This window comes from Plectropomus leopardus, chromosome 3, assembly GCF_008729295.1.
Source record: "Plectropomus leopardus isolate mb chromosome 3, YSFRI_Pleo_2.0, whole genome shotgun sequence".
Taxonomy (NCBI): domain Eukaryota; kingdom Metazoa; phylum Chordata; class Actinopteri; order Perciformes; family Serranidae; genus Plectropomus; species Plectropomus leopardus.
Genome location: NC_056465.1, coordinates 21938460 through 21963546, shown reverse-complemented (window position 1 = coordinate 21963546; position 25087 = coordinate 21938460). Strand labels below are relative to the sequence as shown.

The window sequence follows — 25087 nt, the reverse complement described above, 5'->3', positions numbered from 1 at the left end:
GGAAAGGAAGGGGTGGGGGCGCTCAGTTGGTTGCAGTTTGTAGCCTCACAGCTAGATACTACTATAGCTTACACACTGGTCCTTTTAAGGTGCCGATTGGCAGACTTTGTTACTCATCATAAGGAGTCAGTCTAGTTGTTTCCCTGCATCCAGTCATTATGCTAAGCTAACTGGCTTCTGGCTTTAGTTTAATTTTTACTGGACAGATATGAGAGTGGTATTTATCTTCTCTTAACTCTCCACCAGAAAGCAAATAAGTATACCCCCCCCCCCAAAAAAAAGATACTTTAAAAGCCAACCCTTCTCTAACATCTGAGCTGCAGCACATATTCATCAATCTTGTGTAGGTCAGACAAAAAATACAAAACATAGGACTCCTTTTTCCATCAATACAAGTCCATTTTTTGATACTTGTAGACAATTCAAGCAGCAGGATTGCACAGCGGTTAGAGAGGCTTTTCCTTTAACTGTGTTCCCAGATTGAAGTATTTTGCTGAAGAGCATGTGGCCTATTACTCATCTTATCCCATTATTGATATATAATGGATATAAGAATAATCTAGTAGATCATTGTTACAATGGTAAGTATAGAAATTGTATATTCCTATTATTCTTCTAAATGGCCTCACGCCTGACTTCACTTTACTGTGCAATAAGTGGCCCCAACTACTGATGAAATGATACAGCCTGTTGCTGAGCAGTTTCAGTTCCTACTCCTCGAATTGCTCGGCTTTTTTCCAAGTGTAATGGTTCCACCCTTCTCTCATGGGGGCTACAATCATACTGTAGCCAGTGTAATATTAGTGTATGGAGTCCTAGGCCTGCAGGTCATAGGGTTTGTCAGGATTAAAGTAGAGAGTCTGGCTGCCCCAACTCAGTCTGCTGGGCTTAGTTACAGACCACTCAGGATGTGTGTGTGCGTGTGTGTTTGGAGCAGAGCGAGGTGTTTCACTGCACATGCAGAGTGTGTGAAATCAGGTTTGTCCTAGTGAGATTAGTGCAGTGTGTGCAGGGTTTAACTATGAAGTTAATATGTGCTGGACATGCAGAAAACATTGTTGTTAAGCACCACTTTGGGAGCATGCAAAGTATGTGTCGATGTGTGTATTAAGTAGCGTGCAATGTGTTCAGCTTCACTGCTTTAGTCGGCCAAAGTCAGCTCGTCAGTCACGCCTGGGCCCTGCCAGACCCTTTACACATGCTCACATTCCACGAAGCCCGCTAACACACGCATTTTCACTCACACAACTGCACACACAGATATACAGACACTCTTATAGTAACAGACAGACAAAAAAATGAACTGGCACACATAAGCTTACACAGTGAGCATCAGCTGGCTGTGACCCAGAGGTGTAAAACAGGATCTGTTCCAGCCATAAGTAAGGACGGCCCTCACAGGAAGGGCATGGAGGGTGGGGTGGAGGAAAAACAGCCTCTGACCTGTATGGCAGGATACGCACAGATCTCCTGCAGAGTCAGTGCTTTGGCAAGACCTATGAAGTCATGTTCCTCAGGGGCAGCAATGGCGCTCAAAAGTGAAGTGATAAATTAGAGTGAGAGCTTAGCAGAGCTGGACCGAACTGATCGTCACACTCTGTGATTCTCAGCTTTCCTCAGCAGGGATTTATGGGGGCTTTTTTTACAGGTTTACGGGCAGAGGGGAGGCAAAGAAGGAAGCCACTGACATACTGCATGATCTGAATAATCAGAGACAGCTTTATTGGTCTATGATTAGTATACTGGAAATGTGCTTAAATGCACCCTAAGGAGTGTATCAATGCATTATTTTTCATCTGGCCTTTCTGGCAGCTTCCATGAAGGTCAGAGGTCAAACAGCTTTATGGCCTGAGACAAACATACATCCATCAGTGAACACCAAATGCTGTGGAATGACCCCGAGAAACCGAGAAACATGCCTTAAGTGATAAAAGTTGGCCTTCTCTTCTGTAAGTGATTGGTAGAAGCTGTTATAATATATCTAATAAAAGTAATGGTTAATTTCCTCACTGCCCTGCATATAACTACTCTGTTTAAATCTTTGTTATATCTGGGTAAGATGTTTTCACTTGTCTTTGCTCCGTTGATATTTAATATATAAGCTTGAAGGCTGTTTTCACAACATCATTTGTCTCTGAGGCTTTAGACCAAGAGAAGGCGAATACTCCCCATCATAGATCTTGTCTTCCTGAACGTGCCGACTCCCAAATTCAGCTTTTGGAGAGAGTCCACCGTTCAACAGGATAATTCAGTGCAGTTGGAAACAAATTGCAGTTCTATGAAGATCCGTTTGGAAACGCCAATTTCCCCTCCCTTAATTATACAGCCTGATTCTAGCACCCTGGTTCGCTGGGTTATAGATAGCCTCTTTATGTCTCATTTCTTGCCTGTGGCATGCAGAGGTTTGAATAAATCAGCAACACATTACATGTAATCCACGTGTCTGTGATTATTGTTGTGTCCACACAGATGGTTGTCTATGATTTCTTTTATGGCTCTTCCTGGAATTTTTGTTGTTTGCCAAAGAACAATACAAGCGCCTGTTTCTGTGGATAGCCTGGCAGACCTTTCAAAATGTTGCACATTTCCAGAAATAGAAAAGTAAATCTTTGTGAACCCTAGGCGGCTTTGCAGGAGTGGGTCCAGGTTACCGTTTAGAAAGATACAAGTATGTCTCAAGTCTATGCACTCAAGTCCCAAGTCTAGTTCCATTTATAAAATTTGAGTTATTCGTCTTAAACAAGTCTTAACGCGCTTTTTACCAATGTAATGCCTTTTAAACAGACAATGATAAAAATCATTTTTGAAATCCCTAATTTTTGACTTGCATGTTTTGCATATGGCATTTTGTTTTTGTTAAACTCTGCACAGTTTTTGAGCACAAACAAAATTACATGATGTGACGTTACGTTCGTTGCAATCATACTTAAGATGTTGTATTCTAAACCTAGCCACCTACTATTGTTGCCTAAACCTAACCAGGGACCTTTGTTCCCAAAACTCAAAGAAGTAATCTTAAAAACGGAGTGTTTTATCTACGTTTTAAGTTTATTTCAAAAGAGACTGTATGCATGTGACAACAAAAATTGTCCTAATAAAATGGATGTGTAATTTGAAAAGTTACAAAGCATCTAACAAGCATAAATTGACACGCTGTCCCTGAACATCCAAAACTGACGCAGAAGGATAGTCTACCTAGCGTGTCATATATAACATGTATGTCGACGGACAAGGTGGTGTTGTTTGATAAGTTGGGATGAGAACATGTTGCACATATTTTTGGTATCATCTTTTTCAATGGACGCTCAGTAACATAATGTTCATTCATCACGGTTCTCTCCTGCAACTTGACTGGATGCTGTCAGTTTGATTTAAAAGAGTAATGATCTGATTTAATGCACACTTTTTAAATAACACACTTTTTAATTTTTGTCCTTGGGGGGGAAAATATCAAGTGGTCACAAGTCTCTGGTGTTTAAGTCCAAGTCGAGTCTAAAGTCAGCTTCTAAGTGCATGAGTCACATTTACTGATAACCTGGAGTTACATGTCAGTTCCCAGACAACAGGGATTCACACCGTCAGCCTTGTAATAAACACACTGACAGTTTCGGGCAGAGCAGCTGTGCTGAGGATTGTATAGGGTCATCTTTATAACCTTGTCCTCCCTGTAACCATAATTACAAAATCATTACCACGGGCGTTCTTGCCCTAATGCTGAGAAACAGCTGTCTTTAGACTGACAGGCATCCATTCACAAGGAGCACCAGTGAATCCTGGGAATGCGGAGAAACGCCTTTTTTTAATTAGAAGCCACTTCATTTTAGTCCATCTTGGCCACAAAGTAATGCTGTTTAGTATGAGGTCTGCCAGCAAATAAATTGGTCTAATTTACCCAGAAAATTGATTATGTGTGAGGTACTAAGTTGGAGGACTGTGAGTTTCCCAGAATGGAAAGAAATCTTTTTATTTGTCTCTCAACCTGCTCTGACAGCAACTCATGCAGCTTTCTGTTTCACTACGTCGCCCATCCATGCCTGAAACTGAGGCTGACTTGTCACCGGTCCCTGGGGTGTGTGTAAATCAGGACAAAACACAGCTATAAAGCTCCTCAGTTTTCCATCAGACACACACACATGTGCCCGCACAGCCACACTCGCACTCACTCAACACACAAGCCTGGACTTCCTGTGTTTCGCAGGCTCTCGTAAAAAACACCCAGATGTGAGCGGCTCACCGACGACACTACCAGAGTACAGAGGTGCATTGTGGTGCCGCAAACTACTTTTGCTCAACATCTAGAACACACACACACACACACACACACACACACACACACAAACACACACACATATGCACATCCCCCTACTGTGTTGCACTGCACGTGCAGCTCTCCAGGCACGGGTCATTGGAGCAAACCATCTCTCTCCACCTGTGGGGGATGAAATGCCACGAAGAGGGGGAGTGAGAGGCGAAGTTAACCAGTGAGATCATCTCCTCCTGTCTCCAAATGTGCTTGTTTGCTTCCCTCTCCTCCTCCTCCTCCTCCGTCTGCAGAAAAAACATATGACACACGGTACACATGGCACCTCCAATATCTCTCCGTCTCTCCAGCACCTGTCCCGTCATCCTCTGTTCCTGAGGGCACAGAGTTCAGTGTCTATAAGACTCTTGCAATGTCTTCTATCCCACTAGCCCCAGCCAAAACCCTCCCCCATATGTTCTTGACCTATTTAGAAATGCTATTTGCGGGGGATTTGTTAGAAAATCAAAGAGTTTACCCAAGTTGCAGCTTTGGGGGAGTTTGTATTGCAGCATGCTGGAATGGTTTTCTCCATGGTTTGTTCCGTGGTAGGGAAAACTGAAATCACTCACTGCAATCATTATTCAGGTTTCACATCACTGCTCCTATTGTTGGCCTTGAGTGAAGACAGAGAATCAGTAGGGTGTATAGCATTAACTTTATGTCTTGAGATGAAGTTGAAACCTGAGAGCAAGACCTGACCCATGTCCCCTGAGACAGACTGGGGAGAGTAGGAGAGAGACAGCACACTAGTACGCTGACCGATAAACCCAGCCTGCCCCAGAGTCCCAAACTATTTGCTTTAATTTATCACCATATGTTGCCATGAGACACAATCCAGACAAAAAGCGGTTTCTGCCAAATCTGTACATAGAGTCTGCCAAGTGCTGCACATGAGAAAGTTAACTGGAATTCCTTCTAGACTTAAGTTGCATTAAATATTCCGAGCGAATGAAAGCCCTGTTGAAAATTTCAGTGAATTACACCTCTGCCCTGCATTTACTGAAACTATACAGCGTCCAAGATTCGTGCTATTGTGCTTTGACTCATGTAACTGAAGTCTGCTGTGTAATCTGCCAGTAAAACAGGCGTGGGTGATCACAATGAAAAGCTACCTAAACATGTATTCACTCATCATGACTCACACAAGTCATATTTAGTGTGTTTGGGTACAGTCAGAATAAGTGGGTGGATTACAGTGGCTGAAAAAGCCTCCTGTTGGCAAGTGTGCAAACTCAAAGTCTCATTAGACAAAGTCAGCTACGAGGAAGCTCAGTCATTTCCCCTCTGCTGCGCAGCTCCGCATGCCAGAAATGTTGGGGAGAGAAAGAGACATAAACAGACAGATGGAGAGGGAGAGAGAGTGAGAGGAAATTAATGTTGAACTTGCGATTAAGATATAGACAGAGGAGCATGAAAGCCGCTGAGGGAATAGTGGAGGAAGGAAGAAAAGTGAAGACACAGGGAGACTAAAGGACAAGAAAAATCCCCTTGAGCCAGGATGAAAGAAAAAAGAGGATGCAAGGAAACATTAAGGGAATACCGTTCTCTAGCATCTAGCACTGTAAGTGTCTTCTCTCATCCTGTGATCGGTAAACGGCTGGCTCAGCAGAAAGCTGCCTGTCTGCCAGGAAGACCAATTAGTTTCCCTTAAAGAAAGCTGCTACATGTTTGAGACTGTCAGATTGGCTCTCTCACAGTCTGGTGTAGCAGTCTGCTTCACATCATTATACCTGTACCACCACATCACTGCTGGTTTGTTTATAAGTGACTCTCCTTTCTTTCTCCTGCAGTCTCTCCTCTGTGCATCCTGTTTGGATCTTTCTGCACCATTGTAACTTACTTCTGTTACCCCCTCACCCAGTTTCCATCTCCTCTCAGCAAATTCCTGACTGACAGACTGACTGTAGCATACAGCTGGCTCGACTTATTGCCTACCCCCAGTCTGCTTGATTAGCTTTGGTTTTGTGGCCTGGGGGCTTTTGAGCCTTGTCTGTTCATCTAAAGCTGCTAAAGAAACACCAGCATTGTGCAAACCCAACTGACGTGGAAAAAAGCCTCTTAATGTGTTAAAGTGACCGTGGGTATTTAACTCACTGGTGTTTGGAAACGGATCTTAATGTGTTTCTTTATTGGGTAATAATATAATGAAGCAATCTCACCACTCGATCGTGTAATTCTTTTAATTTCCTAAAAGTTGGGGCTTGGTTGATAACACCAGTAAAACTTCAAAGAAACATTTGTAATAAAGTTTTTACTGACTCAGAGCGAAAGTTTAAAGTCCTTGCTTTAAACTTGAGACTTGAGACTTATTGCTATGCAATTTGCGTTCTTTTGTAAAAACAGTGGATGTGAAGGCCTGATCCTTTTGGAAGTTTGCCTGTTTACACTTGTGTTTCTTTGTGCCATTCCCACGCATCATCCCATCCTCTTCTCTTTTTTCTTTATCGCTCTCCTACAGTTCATTCCTGCAACGTCAGGTGTATGAATGGAGGCAGCTGCTCAGAGGACTCTTGCTCCTGCACCAAGGGCTACACAGGCAGCCACTGTGGACAGCGTGAGTAAAATCTGTTGCACAGTCAGCACACTGAGAGAATGTGTGTGTGGGGGTAGTTGCATTGTCACCTGCTGAAGTATAGTTATAAAGACCAAATGTCCTCAGAGAGATAAAGATGATGAAAATCTTGCAAATCATTCTCACTTTGAAAATCCATTCGTAAGCTCAGTACTCCCAAAACAGACAGCCGTTTTTGACGGGGAACTTAAATGTAACTTAAACTTAATACTCCAAAGTAAACTTGCTATGCTCTCTATGAAGCCAGACTCAGCTGGTCTACCACTGTTGGGATCTGTAGTTTATGTTTTTGTGTTACTTTGGTTAATACAAACTAACCCTTTAAAACACAAAGTCATGCAATAATGCAAACAAGCTGATTGAGGCAGCAGCTGATTGAGGCAGCAGCTGACCAGCAGCGTGTTCAGCGAGGTAAAATTGTATAGTTTTGTGCGTTCCCCATCAGAAAGGGCTGTCTATTTGGAAAAGTATTAAGCATATATGTGCATGGGTTGCGTGAGAGTAAAATGGATGTTTTGATATACAGTTGTTGTGCTGACTTCAATTCCTCAAGAATTTTCTATGTTTTTGGATTCTGTGTTCACTAGAGGCATGTGAGAAAAACAAGATTTTCTTCGTAGATTCTGGCACAAGGGTTGATTTGGGGGTTAGAGTGCAGAGAGTTGGTGTTATTGGTCAAAGAATTGATGTCATCACTGAAAATGCTCACGTGTTTGTAATACAAATATACAATTCAGTATGTGTTTATGTGTTGGTGATGCAAGTGATTAAAAGGTGAAGTCATCTAAACCTTCATGAAAAAAATGTGTTTGTGTGTCTGTGAGCAAGAGTGTGTGACTCTCTGTGATTCACTCTCTTTTCCTCTGTCTCCTGTAGCTGTGTGTGAGAATGGCTGCCAGAACGGTGGGCGCTGCATCGGGCCCAACAGATGTGCATGTGTCTACGGTTTCACTGGCCCGCAGTGCGAGAGAGGTGAGTGCTCATCCTCATTTCTGTGTTGATACAGTGTGTTGTGATTTTCCACTGTCTTCCTTCAGCTCAGTTTTTGTGATGTCAACTTTTGCGATATGAAAGACTGCGGTAATACACTTTAAATACAGTAACAAGAGCATAAATTAAATTCTATCTGTAGGTTAAATTTTGTCAGATACATGTCATGCTGTTAATTCTCTGGCTAATAACCGAGAAACCTTGCCTTTAGGCATCATCTGATTGGTCACCCCCCCCCCCCCCCCCCCCCCCACGCCCACACCCACACTCAGAAGAGGTGATGTGGCACAAACACAAGTATTGTGCAGTCTGTGTCAACAACTGAGTATACATATACATATCTGTTAATATATCACATGTAATATGTTTGCAATGTAATTACAAACATATTACATGTAATTGCACATATTCCAAAAAAGTTATTGCATATTTCTCATATTGTGCAGCCCTAACTTTGACCTACTACTCTTAACATAGTTGGCACACACACAGTTTTCATCTGCAGCGACAGACTATTACTGCAATTTTCTGTGAGCTCACTGTTTTTACCTCTGAGCATGAGATTTATACTGATGTCACTATCAGCATTAACTTGGTATGTAAAGCATTCATCATAACTGATTAATAATAAAAAATAAGGTTGTAAAAAGTTGTTTTTTCTTTAAATTAAACCGCGTCTGAATGAATGAACCTTTATCAAGGTTGGGAGTCAACTACTCAAAGATACCAAACAGGAAGGCTTTGAAGTGGCTGTGCAGTCGTGAGTGTTGCTCCTATCAGTCCAGACATACTCTGTTAGTTCATTACTTCAGTGCTCAGGCTCCTCTAACGTGGATGACTTCATAAGGTTAGCTCAGACAGACAGTGGGTGTTCGTCTCCTGAGCTTTGAACAGGAGACTGAGGTATGTGTGTGGTGGGAAGTGATGGCAGGGTGTTGGGAGGAGGTGGTACGGTCCCACGGCAAATGGAAAAAATACCTGAACTGACGGCTGTGCTTAATTTCCGTTTACCTCAGTTCACCTTTTCAGTAAAGGAGGGGAACCTTTGCACCTTCAGACAATCTCTGTCATCAAACTCACCTTTCTGTGACCCTCACCTTCCACCTCCTCCCTCTCCCCCTTCTTTTGAGGAGGAGGAAGGTTCTTGGCCTGTAATTTCACTCACCTCATTTATCTCAACCCTTCTAATGCATTCCTTTTCCCCACCTAGCTATATATAAATCCTGTGCATGTATGCTTGTGGGAAAACAGCCATAAACACTCATCTTTTACTCATCTAGTCATCAAATGCTATCCTCCCCACTCTCCTAATTCAACATTTTTGTGTTTTTAAATTTTTTTTTTTATCATGTTTGCTTGTTTTCTTTCCTACATTTTTAACTGAAGCTACTACTTTGTCAAATTTTATAACATTTCTAACCTTCATCTTACCCTCTATCCCTCAACAAATGTCTCCATGGAAATCTGGGGTCTTGTTTTCTGGTAAAATACAACAATTTGGGGGATGAGTTTGTCAGAGAGATCCTGAAAAGACATCTGGCAATAAATACCCCCTCTGACATCCCCGCAGGACCGACAGAATAGACTTTCTTTGTAGAGTGATCGTGGACATTTCCTGATGAGGAGTGGAGCAAGGTAGAGAAGCAGAGAGGAGGGGGTGGAGGGAAGAAGAAGGGAGGGACAGATTGAAAATGAAAATGGACTCCCCAGCTGTGTACACAAAGCCTGGTGGAGGGGAGTGCAAACACTCTCCATGTTGCAGGAAAGGGGAGACTGCTGGACCTGCAGGTAGTCGCAGGGGAAACACTTATAAATCTTTGTTTGTGTGTGTGTTTTTGGTGCCAGACATCCTTCAGCGGGAAAAGAGCTGGGCTAAATTTGTCTGCATAAGTCATAAGAAGTCATATTTATGACAGCAGACGTAAAAATGATCCCAGTTACCGCGCGCTGGATATGAAAATCGAAAGTTGGACCGCAACAATTTGAATTTAATAAGATGCAATATTTTTTTTTTTTTTACTTAGCTTGTCAATGCATCTTTAGCAAACAGGTCACTAAGGAAACGTTGTCCTTCAGCATGCCAGAAAAGAATTGTTACCACACTGATGAAAAAAGTTGTTCTCAAATTTGGAGACTAATTACTGTCTGAGATATTTGATAATTTTGATAAATGACTAGTGTATTTTTCAATATTGGGTTTGGCCTGAAATGTATGGAGTGTCCCTGGTGTGGCCTTCGGTGTTGTTACGGCTCTCTTGAGTATTGTGGTTTGAGAGTTTGTGCAACTGCGTCCATGAGTCAGTGGATTTACTGTGTGATTCAGTGTGAAGACTGACGATGAACTGCGATTATGAGGCAGTGAAAGTCAACCAGTATGGGTGAACGGGGTGAGAGGGATGGAGTCATGGGAACTCATCCGTGTTCGTGTGTTTGTGGTGTTTGTGCACATGCAGCTTGTGTGTGCCTGAGGCTCGCTGAGTATACTGAGTTTGAATTGGAGTTAGTAATTTCTCCTTAAATGAAAATAAAAAATCTCCACAGTCTCCACCATGAGTACCCTATCATTATTCAGCAGCTTCATGTGTGTCACTGCGTTGCTCTGCATGTGTGGATGCTATGTCCATACCTTTAACTGAGTTTCATTCTCTCAGAGCTGCTAGCATGGCAGCACTCTTATAGAGCCCGGTTCTGCCAAAAGTACAGATGAAATATCATCTGTACTTTTGTGCCAAAAGTACAGATGAAATATCATCTGTACTTTTGGCAGAACCGGGTGAAATCAGGTCAAGCTGATTTGCATTTCCAGGGATGGATCATCTTTGCAATGGGGTTAAGTCGCCCAAGTGCGCTCAAGTGCACCCAACCGCCCCCAACCGAGTACATTATTTGGGCTTCAACATCATTTAGTGAAGTGGTAGATGCCAAACAAATTGTAACAACATTGTAACACTAAAAAAAATGATGATAAGCAGCCGGCTGCCAACAACTGCTGCACAGTGCAACAGTAAACGGCACTAAAGAGGTTATGCTTTTCAAGAGAAGCTCGTCATCAAGACACACCTTCAAGCGAATCGCTCTGCTGTATCAAGATGCAAATCCCTGCTGCGCTGGGATGACAAGCTAAGTCAAACCAAGTCAAGCCAAGCCAGCAGATGTGTATGATAAAGGGCCATTAATCTTAGGGTGCTTTCACACCTAACCCGTTTGGTTTAGTTTAAATGAACTCAGGTCCGTTTGCCCAGTTAGTCCGGTTCATTAGGACTTTTGTGAAAGCTGTCAATTAAACCCTGGTGAGGACCAAACAAGTAAACTGAGACACTTGAAAAGGTGGGTCTTGGTCTGCTTCTAAACGGACTCTGGTGCAGTTTGTTTGTGGTGTGACAGTAAACAAACCAACCACGTGATTTTATGATAGCAGATTTGTGACTTTAGCATGACTTCAAATGCTTAATTACTCATTAATCCACTGATTGTGAAATCAGTCTGTGATCTTGTAATTGATCTATAGCCAGTAAGGAAATAGAAAGCCTGCAATTCAAGTTAATCATTTAGTAACCATGGAAACACATATGCGCGTCAGCATGATTGTTGCCCCTGATGAAATGGCTGTTAAAGATGCCATAACTGTATCTGACAGTGTTTTTTTGTCGGTTAATTAAGTCCATTACAAAGTTTTTGACAGAGATCCCACAGCAATAAGTGCTGAATCATTATTGTATAAGACGCCTCCTTTTTGTCCTGTTTCTGTGTTAGTCACTATTCAAATTGCAGACTAATTATAGCCCACTAGTAATGCTTATCTATAATCCCTTATATCTTTGTAAGAAGCATTAAAATGCTGTATAAACTTCTCTTAGTCGCCGTAATTTGATTTATCCTTACGGGGTCCAGATGATGCAGGATGACAATCGCCAAAACTGTGTGATCAATACGTTACCTGTCAGTTTAACTTCATGTGTATTAATCTTTTAATCGTTTTTTTTGTAAAAAGCCAATAAAAGTGAGAGCATGAACCGGACCAGAACTGAAATGCAGCAATGCATAATTGTTTTTACCTGTTCTGGACCAAATGAACCAAACTACAGGTGTGAAAGCACCTTAAGTTGTACGATCTGCAACATTAACTGTGTGCTTCACACGTCAGTCTGTGCTAATGTATGTTTGTCACGTCATTTCACCTGCATGTACTTTAAGAGGGAGTGGTGCTGATGTGTGTCTGGAGAGCTTTGGCTCATTCATCAGTCTCTGCTCCAGTGCTGCTCAGTCCAGTCTGTCTCAGCGGACCTAGACAGGCTCTGTGGTCAGTCCTGATCCCAGCCAGCAGTCCAGTCCAGAGCAAATAAAACGATAATCGCGGAGGAGCAATTTAGCCCCCTAGCAGGCGGTGACGTCAAAAGCATTTTGAGGTGCTGGAAGAACAGGAAGCTGAGTTATTTCTGCTCTATTGACTCTGGATAAGAGTGGACAGAACATGGCTGGACATGATGGCAGCGCCAGTGGATGGGCGGGACTCTGGGCCATGCACAGGTCACTGTGGAAAATATTTCCAATGACAATTTAGTTTGAGTCAGCCAGTTTGGAGCCGTGCTAAATTTGATTTACAGAAAGTCTATGAATTATATACTAATGCAGCATGACGTTGCCCCTTAATGTAGACCCCATATGTGTGCTTTCCATGTGCCAGAATTTCTGCTGCAAGACGCAAAATGAACCCTATCAAGTCACAAAGGCGCAAATAAGAACTTGAAGAGAGTTTTTTATAATTCTGCGATACTATGTGTTAATCCAGGTCTGGAAATGTGTCTCACTGGGCTAACATAATGAGTCCTGTGCAACTCCCAGATATTATTTAGAATAATACGCTCTGAATCAAATCATCATGTAATGTATAAAGTGTAATAAGGAACGTCATATTTCACAGGCGTTTTAGTGTCTGCTTTCCACGGGGGCACTAAATTTTGATGATCTGTCTTATAAACAAAAAGAGGGGGAAATTATTCACCAGTGTTCAGGCCAAATTCAGAGGCTCTGGTTTGTTCAAATCAATACTTGTGCAGCCTCATGGGATGGCGATGAAGGCCGTCTTTGATCTGGCCTGATGAAAAACGGGCCGACTGAGAAAGCACTACAAAGACTTTCCCGGACTGAATAACTAACATGTCCCATGAGTGGTAGTTGTTGATGGAGCCTGGAGCCCACTTGCCTGACTGTATTTTTGCCTGGCGGTGTCTGCGTTCAATAGAGTCTACATTATTGTTCCGCTGCTGGTCAGTATTGTGATGGGAAGTTTCCCAAAACAGACAAAAATAGCTGCAGATTTCATGATAGATCTGACAGTACAATGGGTGAGATTTAGCAACACTTACAGAGGAACGACTTGATGCCTCAAGATGTCAATGACGTTACATTTCCAAAAATATGAGCAAAGTTATTGTTCAAATTTTTCGATAATTTTGCTGATTATTTCATGTGTATTTTTCCATGTAGTCATGTGTGTCCTGTACAGTGTAAACACCCTCACACACAGCAGTTACACTACAGGCTTCAGACTCTCAGATCTCAGTAGATTACTGAGGACTTATCGCTCCCATTTCCATTCTCCCACAGTTCTTGTACCCTGTGTGTGTGTGTGTGTGTGTGTGTGTGTGTGTGTGTGTGTGTGTGTGTGTGTGTGTGTGTGTATGTTAAACATTTACTTACATATGAGTGACTGCTTTTGGTGTGGATGAAATGAAAGGAGCAGACTCCTTGAGGAATGATAAGGAGTAAAGGAAAAGAGTGATTTCAAGCTTGTTGATAATGGCGCAGATAAGACTAACAGAGACCGCTATGGTCGGCTTTTATGAGGATAAACCTCCAAAAACACACAGGCGCACATGCACACACACACACACACACACACACACACACACACACACACATACACACACACACATATACACACACACATAAACAAGCCCACACATTTGAATCATATATTTATATCCACATTAGCCGAGGATACACGGACACAAACAATGCGATGCAATCAGAAATTCCACAAGACCCGCCAGACATGTGCTCAGTCTGCACACACACATACACACACACACACACACACACACACACACACACACACACACACACATGCAAGAGGATACTTAGAAATTTCTCTATTTTTCAACAGGTGAGTAACAGCATGACGTACAGGCTCAGAGTAAATCTTCCAGCTGTATAAAGTCTAGAGAGGACATCCGGTTTGAAAACACATGCATACTTACACACACACACACACACACACACACACACACACACACACACACAAGAGGACAACAGGACAAAGAAATTACACACAGAGGCACACACACACACATATTTCTTTCCTTAATTTCTTTGACCTGTTGACCTCTTGTCACAGGAAAGTTTGTATAAATGATAATAGCTTCATTTCCATGTGATCAACTCATATTTCAAGTTTCTTATCTTCCCAGACCTCTTCTCTTGGGAGTTTTATAAATACTTCAGCAGTTATTAATGAGTCTGAAACGTGATTTTTCCTCTTCTCTCAGCCATTTCTTCTTCCCTCTCTTTCCCTTCTAGTGCTCAGGTCAGTACCCCTGTCCCATCTCCCCGATCCCACAGCTGGACGGGGTTGATGGGAAAATGTTTTGCCAGAAGGGTTTCATGCCAGACGGGATTAAATATTTTCTCACCTCAGCCTTCACTGTATTTTATCTTCCTCTAATCCAACTTTCATCAGCGCAAAGAGGAACAGGCTTTGATGTGTGATCACGTTTTTTCTCTGCAATATTAGATTATTATGTGGTTGGCTTCACTACAAAAACATCATTTTAATTGAAGGGTCAGATCCCGTTAACGTCGTCGGATATGGCTGTCTGGCTGATCTATGCGTGGACTAATTTAGGTGAAAGGTTACAAGTGCTTTAAACAAACTCAGGGCTGAGTTACAACTGGCAGCAATTCCTGGAAACTTTTATCAGAAGTGCTGATGTTTATGAAATAAAAGCATTAAAAACTTGAAAGAATGAGAAAATTCCATTGAGTTGAACACAAAGTGTCTCATTATTGGAGGAAAAGGGCTTTATTCGCAGTGATGTATGCTGGTTATGAATGAAACCGGAGACGTCTGGATGAGAGACAGAGGTTGCTAACAGTGGATTTAGGGGCGACGGGTGGATGGGAGAGGATCTGGTGAATGTTTTTGATCTATTGTGCAATTTGACCACTAATTAGGCAAAATTACTTCCGAATGTTGTCAGCAGGGCCGAGCCAGGATGTTGGATTGCTCCCTTGTCCTAACCTGCCCGAGTCCATGCTTGCACGTGTCCACTGACTTTGCATGCATATCGAACAGATGTGAATACCACCACACACACGTTTAAGGCAGACAAAAGCCTGTGGAGTACACACATTGATTAGGGCAGTGCGAAATAGGCAGCATTTCTTCGCTAAGTGTTATTTGTGCTTTTAAAGAAAGCTGTGTTTCTGCTCCAGTCTTTTGTTTGGCTCGGCGCTGCAGCTCAGAATGATGCTGTGTTTTTCTTTAGGCGTGTGTATTTACACAGACGTGTGTGTGTTAGAGAGAAGGAAGAGTGTGGTAGTGTTTGAAAAAGCATGTGTATGCATATATATTTAATTTAGTGCACATGCATATGCTGCAGAACTTGGCTGCTGTTTGCGACTGTCTAGCGATGCTGGATGATCAGAGTTCGGGAGAGTCCCGTCTCCTCCAAGAGAGGACACTGTTGATTTTTTCTAAAGATCAAAGACTGCAGAGTTTTGACTTTTGGTTTTTCTTCTTATGTTTTCTCTTTCTTATTTTCTGTCTATTTGGACTGTTTTCAGTTTAATTGCTTAGTCCCAAAACGAGACCAGAACCACTAGAAACACATCAATGGGCCTCATCGTTGCACTGGCTGACATGTTACTTCATTCTTGTGAACTTGAGCACCGTAGTTTACTTTTAGATGATTGCACAATACTCTATCCTGTCATTGTTAGTGCTCACTACAGCTGCACAGTTGTATCACTTTGCAGCTGAAAATAGTCCCCAGAAAGTTTACTTCTGTTAGAGTAACATCTGCCAAGAACTACAGTATCTAGCTGTGTTAACACATTACTGAGCCTTTCTAAAAAAAAAAGTATTGAAGTTAAAAAAGTATAAAGAGATGGACTTTGAACATTGAACAAAAAAAAAAAAACATAGTAATGGTGTAAAAACACCTTCATCTGGTTTGATGTATTGATTAAATGATCAACGAACCAATATTACCAATGCAACGTGAAAACATTAATACATATCATCTTTATGATATGGCTTTATTGTGAAATTCCCATAGCAAGTTTGTGTCACCATTTCCACCCAAGTGCACCTCCTTCCTAAACATTAAGCAGTAATAAGCAGCCTAGCGCCAGGCAGATAATGGTAAGCAGCCAAGAAAAAGAGAATAAGGACATTTACTGATATGGTCTCATTATCGACTGCAGGCCGCTTAACTGAATTAAATCAAAATCATATCGTGGCAGACATTTTTTATGAGCAAAAATCATATCATGTCCAAATAATTGATATGTGATATCGTGGTGAAAATAGTGAATTAAACCCCTGAACAGCAGCTTCATACTTAAGCGTAGTCCTGTATTGAATATAAATTAGGCTGATTAAACATGGAGCATTTGGCTTCTTTGTGTATTTGTGCACAGATGTGTACGCAGATCATTTTTGCATTATTTTCACGGATGTATAGTAGGTCGCCTTTCCACTGTGCCCAACAGGCCACATGCAGATGGAAGATCAAATAGCGGCTGATAGGCAAGGGGAGAGTAAAAGACAGACAGACAGGAAGACCTAAAGCGGGCAAAGAGAAATAAAGACAGATGGAGGAGAGGGAGAACTGGCGTGAGCCCCAACCTGCACTCTGCATGCTCAGTTTGACCTACTTTACTTTCCTCTCTCTTTCTCTTTTTTTTCCCTTTTCTTTCTGCGTCTCCTACTCTTCGCCCCCATTCTCTGTGATCCCCTTTCATGTAGCACAAGGAACCAATAACTCTGAAGACGGTCTCCCACCAGACACCACCACTGATTCCTATCTCTCCATGTCACTCTGTCCTTCAGAGCTGAGCGCGCCGCTCTCTTTCTCCACATCTCGCTGTCACAGCCTTGGCTAGCCAACCGTGCACTTTGTCTTTCATCTCCTCTGTGACAATCTAACAATTCACTTTTTTAATGAAGGCTATATTAAGTTTGGCGCCACTGCAGAGAACTTAATAAGGGTTTCTCCCACAAAGGAAGCCATCATTAGGCTGCGTGTGATTGGAAAGACCAACATCGTATTGCTAAAATGCCTTCAGCATGAGGTCAGTGTGCCTGATTTGTGAAGGGCATTTAATGGGATTATGCCACAATTCCACTTGCAAACAACAGTGCAGCATGAAGCTAGGTGATCGCTGGAGACACCGTGTTCGCAAAGTGTTTACTTCCAACATCTGTTTGAATGATTGTGTGTATTTACTTATCCTCACAGTGTTACCATCCTATCCCGAAAGATAGGATCTGCAGTTTCAACACATCTGTCTGACTTCTCATGAGATATTTGTGTTACTTTTGTGTTATTGACAACATGTGTGTTTATGGACACACAAAAGTGCATTGTTTTAGAGATGACATACAGATGTGTTAAAATGTCATTTTTAGTGTGAATGATTGTCACGGGGTGATTGTTACCGATGACCACATTAGCTGCTTGTACTGGAAACAGAAACACCTACTGTTCAGCCAACCACCAACTCCTAGTTAAAGTACTGGAATGTGCTTCAGTACGTCAGTCCAGCGTGTTACCTTATTATCACAGAGACTAAATACATAGCAGTCATACAAATCCTATTGCTGAATTCCTGCGGAAGAACAATCTGGATGTGTTTTGCAGTTTAATCTGAGCAGGTTTAATAAGAAAATGCCTGAAATCACGTGCTCTGATGTGAGCCGTAATGGCGCTACCGACTCTCATATTGTTCTTCTTAAGTGCTGGTAAAACCTGCTACTTGTAAATGCTCCTCTTTGTGAGCTGAATGTTGATTCAAAGACTAAACACTTGAAACAATTAAACTGCGGAGACGTGTTTAAAAGTCCAGTGAGTCATCTCTGTAAAATCATCCTCCAATGCTGCGCCAGTTTTTTTCCACATCCATTCCTTTATTTGTTGTTTGAGTGAAATTAAGTCAGAAAGAAAGAAAGGATCATTGATTCAGTTAGTTGGATATTGCAGGAAATATGCCTTCCCCGTAAAGAAGAAAATCCTCAACTGTATACTTAATCTGGTTCCATTTAAAAGCGCACCAGATGTGTTCGAGGAAATGAATCACTGTTTTATCATTTAATCAATCAAAAGTTAGATCAGCCACTAACTAACAAAGAATTCTCGCCTCTTTCCCTCCACAGACTACAGGACTGGGCCGTGTTTCACCCAAGTGAACAACCAGATGTGCCAGGGCCAGCTCAGTGGAATCGTCTGCACCAAAACCCTCTGCTGCGCCACCATTGGACGAGCGTGGGGCCACCCTTGCGAGCAGTGCCCCGCCCAGCCACACCCCTGCAGGCGAGGCTTCATTCCCAACATCCGTACCGGAGCATGCCAAGGTCAGACCGGAGCACATACGTCTTTCTCTCTTTCTCGCATACACACCTGGCAATTCTTCTTTTCAGCTGCGGTGAAGGAAGACGTAACACACACACACGATCACCACTATAAACAGTGCAACCATTACTTCATCTGTCATCATCTCAGCTGCAATTCCTGCCCGCAATATCCTCGAGGAAGTGTTAACAACACCGAGGGTGTTTACATGCACACATGTAAATGTAGGCCGGATACTACCTTGTATATTCCTGTTAAGGTCTTATTCAGTAGAAGCTGCTTACATGCATCTCCATGTGCCTGAGTAATCTGCAAAAACTGTAAACGGTGCAGTGGACAGCTTTCAGAGTTATTTAATTACGTGTCAGTCTCTCAGTGAATATGAGCAGGTCTCAGTTGTCACGTCAGTCTTTCTTCAAGACAGAATGGGAGCTTGTCCTCACTTTGCTTAAACCGATGTGGTGCACACACAGAGCAATCTGTGACCGAATGATATCAGAGTAACAGCAGGATATTAATATGTATGTATTAGACAAAGCAAAGATACTTTAAGCATTCATTTTATAGACTTGTTCACTTATAAAAACACTTGAGTCCACCTCCAGACATATTTTAAAGTATGTAATATATGTATACTAATACTGATATTTCGTGCAATGTGGTTTTACCACGTAAACAAATACAAAGTTAAAAAAAAAAACTTTGAAAAGGAGCAGGAAGCAGATCTACTTTTTCTCCCTCATTGAGAAATTCTAGGTCTTGCCTTGCGCCTCCCACCACTGCTGCTTGCACTATGGACCAGTGAAAGAGCAGTTTGCATCAAGATGGACAGCGTTAGCGTCAGAGCACACATTGCAGTGATTCAGCCACACGTGTTCGAGCCTCAGTCAGATCCAGACTCAGACGAGGAGTCTGCTGTGAATCAAAATCGTCGACCAGCAGACAAATCAGAATGATAAGTACAGTTAGCATCATTTATTTGTTTATGTTGCTTGTTAACTTGTAGGCTAATTGGCAGTGGCTGACGCAGCTTTAAAGGTTGGGAAACAATATTTGCTATGGTGGGGTTATTGGTAGATAGCAGAAGGATACTCCAGGGTCGGGTTTGCAAAACTTTTACTATGCTACTGCTGCCTGTGCTGATAATTCTGCTCTGCGCTGGCGGTTTAAGATTTCTTTGCCAGTGTTTTGTTGAAGTTCCCCTGCTGATATGTGTTTCCAGTATCAGGTAGCGACTGATTTGTCTTTCAGTGACATACCAGATTTCGTTTGTGACCTTTAAATCTTATATTTTAGGGATGTGCGCAGACATCGCCCCCTACAGTAGAGAAATATCGCTCCAGTGACAACCTTTGCTCTGATACAAGTTAGTGTAGTCAAGGTCAAACATTTTAGGGGACAAATATATAAAAAAAAACGACACATTTTTCAGTCAAAGGGGACTCCAATCACAACATATATGGTACAGAGGTAACAGAATCAAACCACAACAGCTAAATGGATCTAAAAGAGTGAGATACGGAGATTATAATAAGGAAAGTTTGGGAAATATGAACTGAGATTCACCTTCTTTCACCAACATTCCTGCTGCTGGTGTCCCAGCACCCCCTCAGACCAGCGTCTCTTCGCATGCCTCTCTAATGACCTGTGGCCCTGACCAGACTAAGCAATAAGACTGCATCAATATATGACACATGTGGAGGTCGTGTCCCCTGTTAAATGAGCGCAGTTAGGCTCTTTGTTGCCTCAGCCCGGCTCCTCTCACATGGACACACCCAGCACCACCCTGGGCAGACTGTGATGGTTGATGTCTAGCTGGAGCCGTCACAGAGGGAGACTGTGTTTGTACTGGTGCTCATAGCACCTGGCCACGCTTCAACAGTATCACAGCTGAGGACACTGAGTTCATTTATTTGTGCTGGGAAGCTGGGGATTATAGCGAACTCAAGTGTTGTTTACATTTATAATAGAAAGCTACACGTGCTGTAAAGAGATGGTTTCAGGCATCTGAATTTTGGCCTACATCTCCTGTTTGTCCAAAGAGTCAAATGATGAACGAATAAAGAGATCCAAAATGGCCATACAGTCTGTTTATCAGTTGAGGTATCTGGCTTTTTTTTTGTTTTGTTTTTTTGTTGCCAGGCGCAAATCCATATTTGCACCAAACTCTCTTGTGCAGAACTGGGTGGAGTGAGTCAATTTTGTTTATGCAGATCAAGTGGTGCAATCCAGTGCTGGTCCTTATTTTGGCGTGAAATTGCAAAAGCCAGTAATTTTCATGGCTCTAGTTACAGCAAGGCGAAGTGACAGACCTGTCAAAAAAAAATCACATTTACCTTTTAATCAACTGCTTCTAAATGCTCATTTGGGGCCTTATTTACTGTATGTTTGCACTTCATGCTTTGAAAGTATGTAAATTGATTTAGATGGCCAAAATATTAGATTTCAGTGTCATGCATTTCAACGTGAAAAGGTCTCTGAGTGCTTTTTCAAAAGTTTTACAAATTCTGTTTATTCCTAACTTTTGTTCTTGAAGGGAGTAGTTAGGTATAATAGCTAGTAGCTGAAAAACATATACTCTGTGTGCCCAACAATTACTGATGCAAGTACATACGCCTGGCAAATGGAAAGACATGTGTTAAACATTTCACTGTGATATAACACAGCCTTCCATGAGATATAGTAATACCAGAATCCACCCAGCTATATGTATGAGTCTGTATGCATTATTTATGAGTGATTCAAAAAGGTAACACATCTGGGATCAGTAACCGGTTTGTATGTAGCTCCACAACTTCCTCTCTTTTTGACGTGGCTGCCAGGTTGCTCATATGTTAGAGGTATGCCAGTGTGAAACAATCACTCATCCCTCTGTGATTCACACGCCTCCTCTCTTATTCTCTTTTTCGCCGTCTCTCTCTCTGAATCTTTTTCTCTATACTTCCTCCACTCTCTCCAAGTCTTTCTCTCTCACACACACACCAAAGACACCTATTTCCAGAGCGCCTAGAGCAATGTCTCTCTGGCAGCAGTACAAAGCACACCTGACCATGAATCTAAATGTAAGGATTGCACTTTAGGCTCCACATCAGGATGTTGGCTGGTAGATGCTTTCTCTCTTTCTCTCTCTCAGCCTTTTGGCAGAGAGAGTTCCTCAACACGAGACAGTATTTTCCGCCTTTCTTAACAAAGAGGCTGAGATTGAATGTCTACAAAATAATGGAAACAGGCTGTTTATATATTTGCGTGTGGTTGTGTGTGCAAGCATGCAGGTGTGTACATATGTTCAGGCTTTTTTTTTTTTTTTTTTTAATAGCCACACATTTACAACGCCTGGGCCTTGCTGTACTGTGTGTGTGTCCGTGTGTGTGTGTGTGTGTGTGTGTGTGTGTGTGTGTGTGTGTGTGTGTGTGTGTGTGTGTGTGTGTGTGTGTGTGTCCCAGGGTAGACTGGATCAGAGGTACCCACAGTTTCTTACAGGAACCCGCCCTCTGACATAGCCTATCCCCAATACTGGGGAAAGTGACTCACATTGAATGCTGGGAAAATCCTACATTTAAAAAGCCATTTCCTGTTCAAACAAGAGCTGGAGTGGGTCTTTCTGGAAGTGGTCTTACACATCACAGGCGGCGCCAAGTTACTACACGCTTTTACCTCATCCCCGTTGCAAAGATGTGGAACAGAAAAATGAAGTGTGCCCGACACATGCTCTAAAATGTGTTTTGAACCATAGTTAACTAATATAAACTTTGCATTTTTGTGACATTCACATTGTTTGAAGTCCTATTTTTAGTGTAGTACAAACACACTGTAGGGTGCTGCATGTCTGCTCTCGAATCAATGCTCTGCAGATGCCAATAATTATTAGAACATTTGTTCCTCTCTGCTCTTGCCTCTTCTCTCAGATGTCTATCTTTTCTGCCTTCTCTTAGATGTGGACGAGTGTCAGGCGGTGCCAGGCCTTTGTGCCGGAGGTAACTGCATCAACACCGTGGGATCCTACGAGTGTAAATGTCCCGCCGGCCACCGACAGAGTGAAATCAACCACAAATGTGAAGGTGAGGCTGATCTAATAAAACAGACATGTTCAAAAATTAAGAAAGAAACCTTCATAATGAAGACCAAAGGTAGTGAAAATCTATTAATAAATACATGGCCTCAGGCCTGCATAATCCTGATCAATAAACAGACCGTGATTACTAGCAACCATCTTTGATGTGCAGCCATTATAATCTAATTTGCCAGGTGATGAGTGGCAGAGGCGATATTACATCTCGATAAAGCACCGCAGCAGAAACTGGGTCTTAAACACATAACGTTTTGTAAGTTTTGTTTCAACACTGGAAGGGGACACATATGGAGCAGGAGGTTTGAGGTCCTCTGTCTGGAAATTTACAGCATCAAACACTTCACTTTCTGCATCAAGGTGAATTTTTATGCACCAACTTATTCTTGAAATTTCTTTATATTTGTCCGTTTTTTTGCACATGCTCTAAATCTACACCAATTCAAACACACTGCCTACAAGAAACAGGCATTAGAGCTTTGAAGTGTGCAGGGAAACAATCCTGTTGTAGTTCTCATTGGGAAGAGCTGATGTGTCCTTGAGCAACATCTGTAAAAATACTGTGAAACATAAAAACAAAAGGAAACCTTTTTTTATAAAAAAAAAAAAAAAAAAAAGTAATGGTATTTTTTTGTAGTCTTAGTGCCCCTGAAATCATTCGTATCAAGCAAAGAAAAGCAAATTTATGATATAAAGTCACAGACATTATTATTATTATAACTGAAACAATAAATATGAGATGTTTTGCAAAAAGGGTTACAAAATATATCAACTTGCAGAGTACGTGAGTTTGTAAACTAATCACCAATCCAAAAGAATCAAGTGGAATTTAAATACGATTTTGTTGAATTATTTGTGAGACACACGGACGGTGCAGTGGGTTTGCTGGGATCAGTTAACAAATCTCTACGTGCGTTTAAAAAGTGACGACATGCTCGGAGTTAAAGAAGTCTGGACGTGTGCACAAAAGACACACACAGAGTGGATTCACATTACAATGTGTTGATTGGGTGGAATTTAAACAATGTCCAGGCTAAACAGTCTGATAGTTAGCCAGGCAGGGGTTGTGTCTGTTGGACTGAAGCCGATGTGTTCTTAGTCTTGAGGGAGGATTACAGAGAGCTCTTAAACTGTTTCAGCCAGATGACATCTATTCTACTGAACAAGAGCAAGGCCAAACTGGCTATCCTAGTGTATGAGTTTATGAATTATTATCTAAATTCTCCTTTTATTAAGTTGTTGCACGGCTGAGAGTCGCCGCAGATACAGAAAGAAAACTAACATCTCCACCTTCAGATTCAGGGGAAGCAATACCCATGATTCACACAAAAAGGTGATTTATGTCACAGGAGGAAATGGGGAGGATGACTTCACTAAATTCACCAGAGTCCCAGTTTCAGTTGTGGTTTTGGGTGAACGCCACCAACGGTTCAGGACTTACAGTAAGGATACAATGAGTGCTTCCAGAGGGATGCTGAGCACGGCTTAAAGAGATTTGGGTGTGGATGTTGTTGCCACATTCCAGCACAGAGACAAGTGAGCAGTTATTCCACAAGGACACTCTGAGACAAGGTAGAAATAAAGCAAGAGTTTGCAAGAGGATTAGAAATAAATAAAGAAAGAGTTAGCGAGAGGATTAGGTCGTTAAATTCTCATTTTGTCCTTAAAAACAACATTATTAACCAGACAAAAGCAGCAGTGAACATTCACGCAGTTATATAAATGGTTGTTGAATGGCTAATAGACTGAACTTGACAGCATCAAACTGGACAGCATGACTCTTTAGCTGAAACAGGAAGTTCGTCAAAAGCGGGGGGGGGGGCAAAAAACTGTGATACAAAACATTGACGAACAAACAAAAAAAATGGGAAAAGAGGCCCTGAATGGCCACTCATATTGGCACATTTTGCATTGTCAACCATAGACCTCCTCAAGCCTTTCATAAAGGCACTATAATGGGCATCGCCGGTCCCCAAAAATCTCCCTAGTGGGGCCCTTCTAGCTCCTGTATGATAGCTTGATACTATAATTTCAAACAGTCTGCTAGCTACCTTTTCACAAATGTGTTGAGTATAAGCATCAGCGCAATCGATAGGACCTCAATGGGCTTCTTTGCCGGGCTCCCCACAGGGTCTGGGATCGCCACTGGTTTAAAGTTAAATATGACGTAATTAAAAAAGCATCAGCATACATAAAAAAAACTGTTCAGGTACAACAAAGAAAGACCATTTGAGTAGTTTATCTTTGACTTTTATACGTTTGAAGGTCCACATATGACGGCCTGAAATTTATCGATCCCAGTGACGCGAAATAGGATCAGCAAACCGCTTTTTAACAAAGCACTTAAGCAAATGGATTTTTTGAAATTATGTGAACAGTTTGCATGAAAAAGTCTGTTACATCGGGAAGCACTGGTATTTTGTTTTCAGCTGAAGGATGAACCGAAGTGAATGGGACTTTTTTTTCAGCTCTGGTTTTGTTTGTGTGTTTATTTGAGGATTTATCTGGCAACCTCATGTGAC

The 25087-nt window shown here is 42.0% G+C and overlaps 1 protein-coding gene across 2 annotated transcripts in view; it reads left to right on the top strand.

The window, feature by feature from the left end:
* The window catches only part of fbn2b (fibrillin 2b), an 81601-nt gene that overhangs the window by 15585 nt on the left and 40929 nt on the right, over positions 1-25087 (top strand). Inside the window, exons 1-5 of one of the 2 annotated variants that reach the window (XM_042516671.1) lie at positions 5805-5864; positions 6762-6857; positions 7752-7847; positions 18304-18501; positions 22432-22557. In XM_042516671.1, the coding sequence (XP_042372605.1) occupies positions 6785-6857; positions 7752-7847; positions 18304-18501; positions 22432-22557 (493 nt within the window). In that variant the 5' untranslated portion in view covers positions 5805-5864; positions 6762-6784. Of the gene's footprint in view, positions 1-5804; positions 5865-6761; positions 6858-7751; positions 7848-18303; positions 18502-22431; positions 22558-25087 lie in introns of those variants that run through there. The other variant, XM_042516665.1, reaches the window with a different exon arrangement.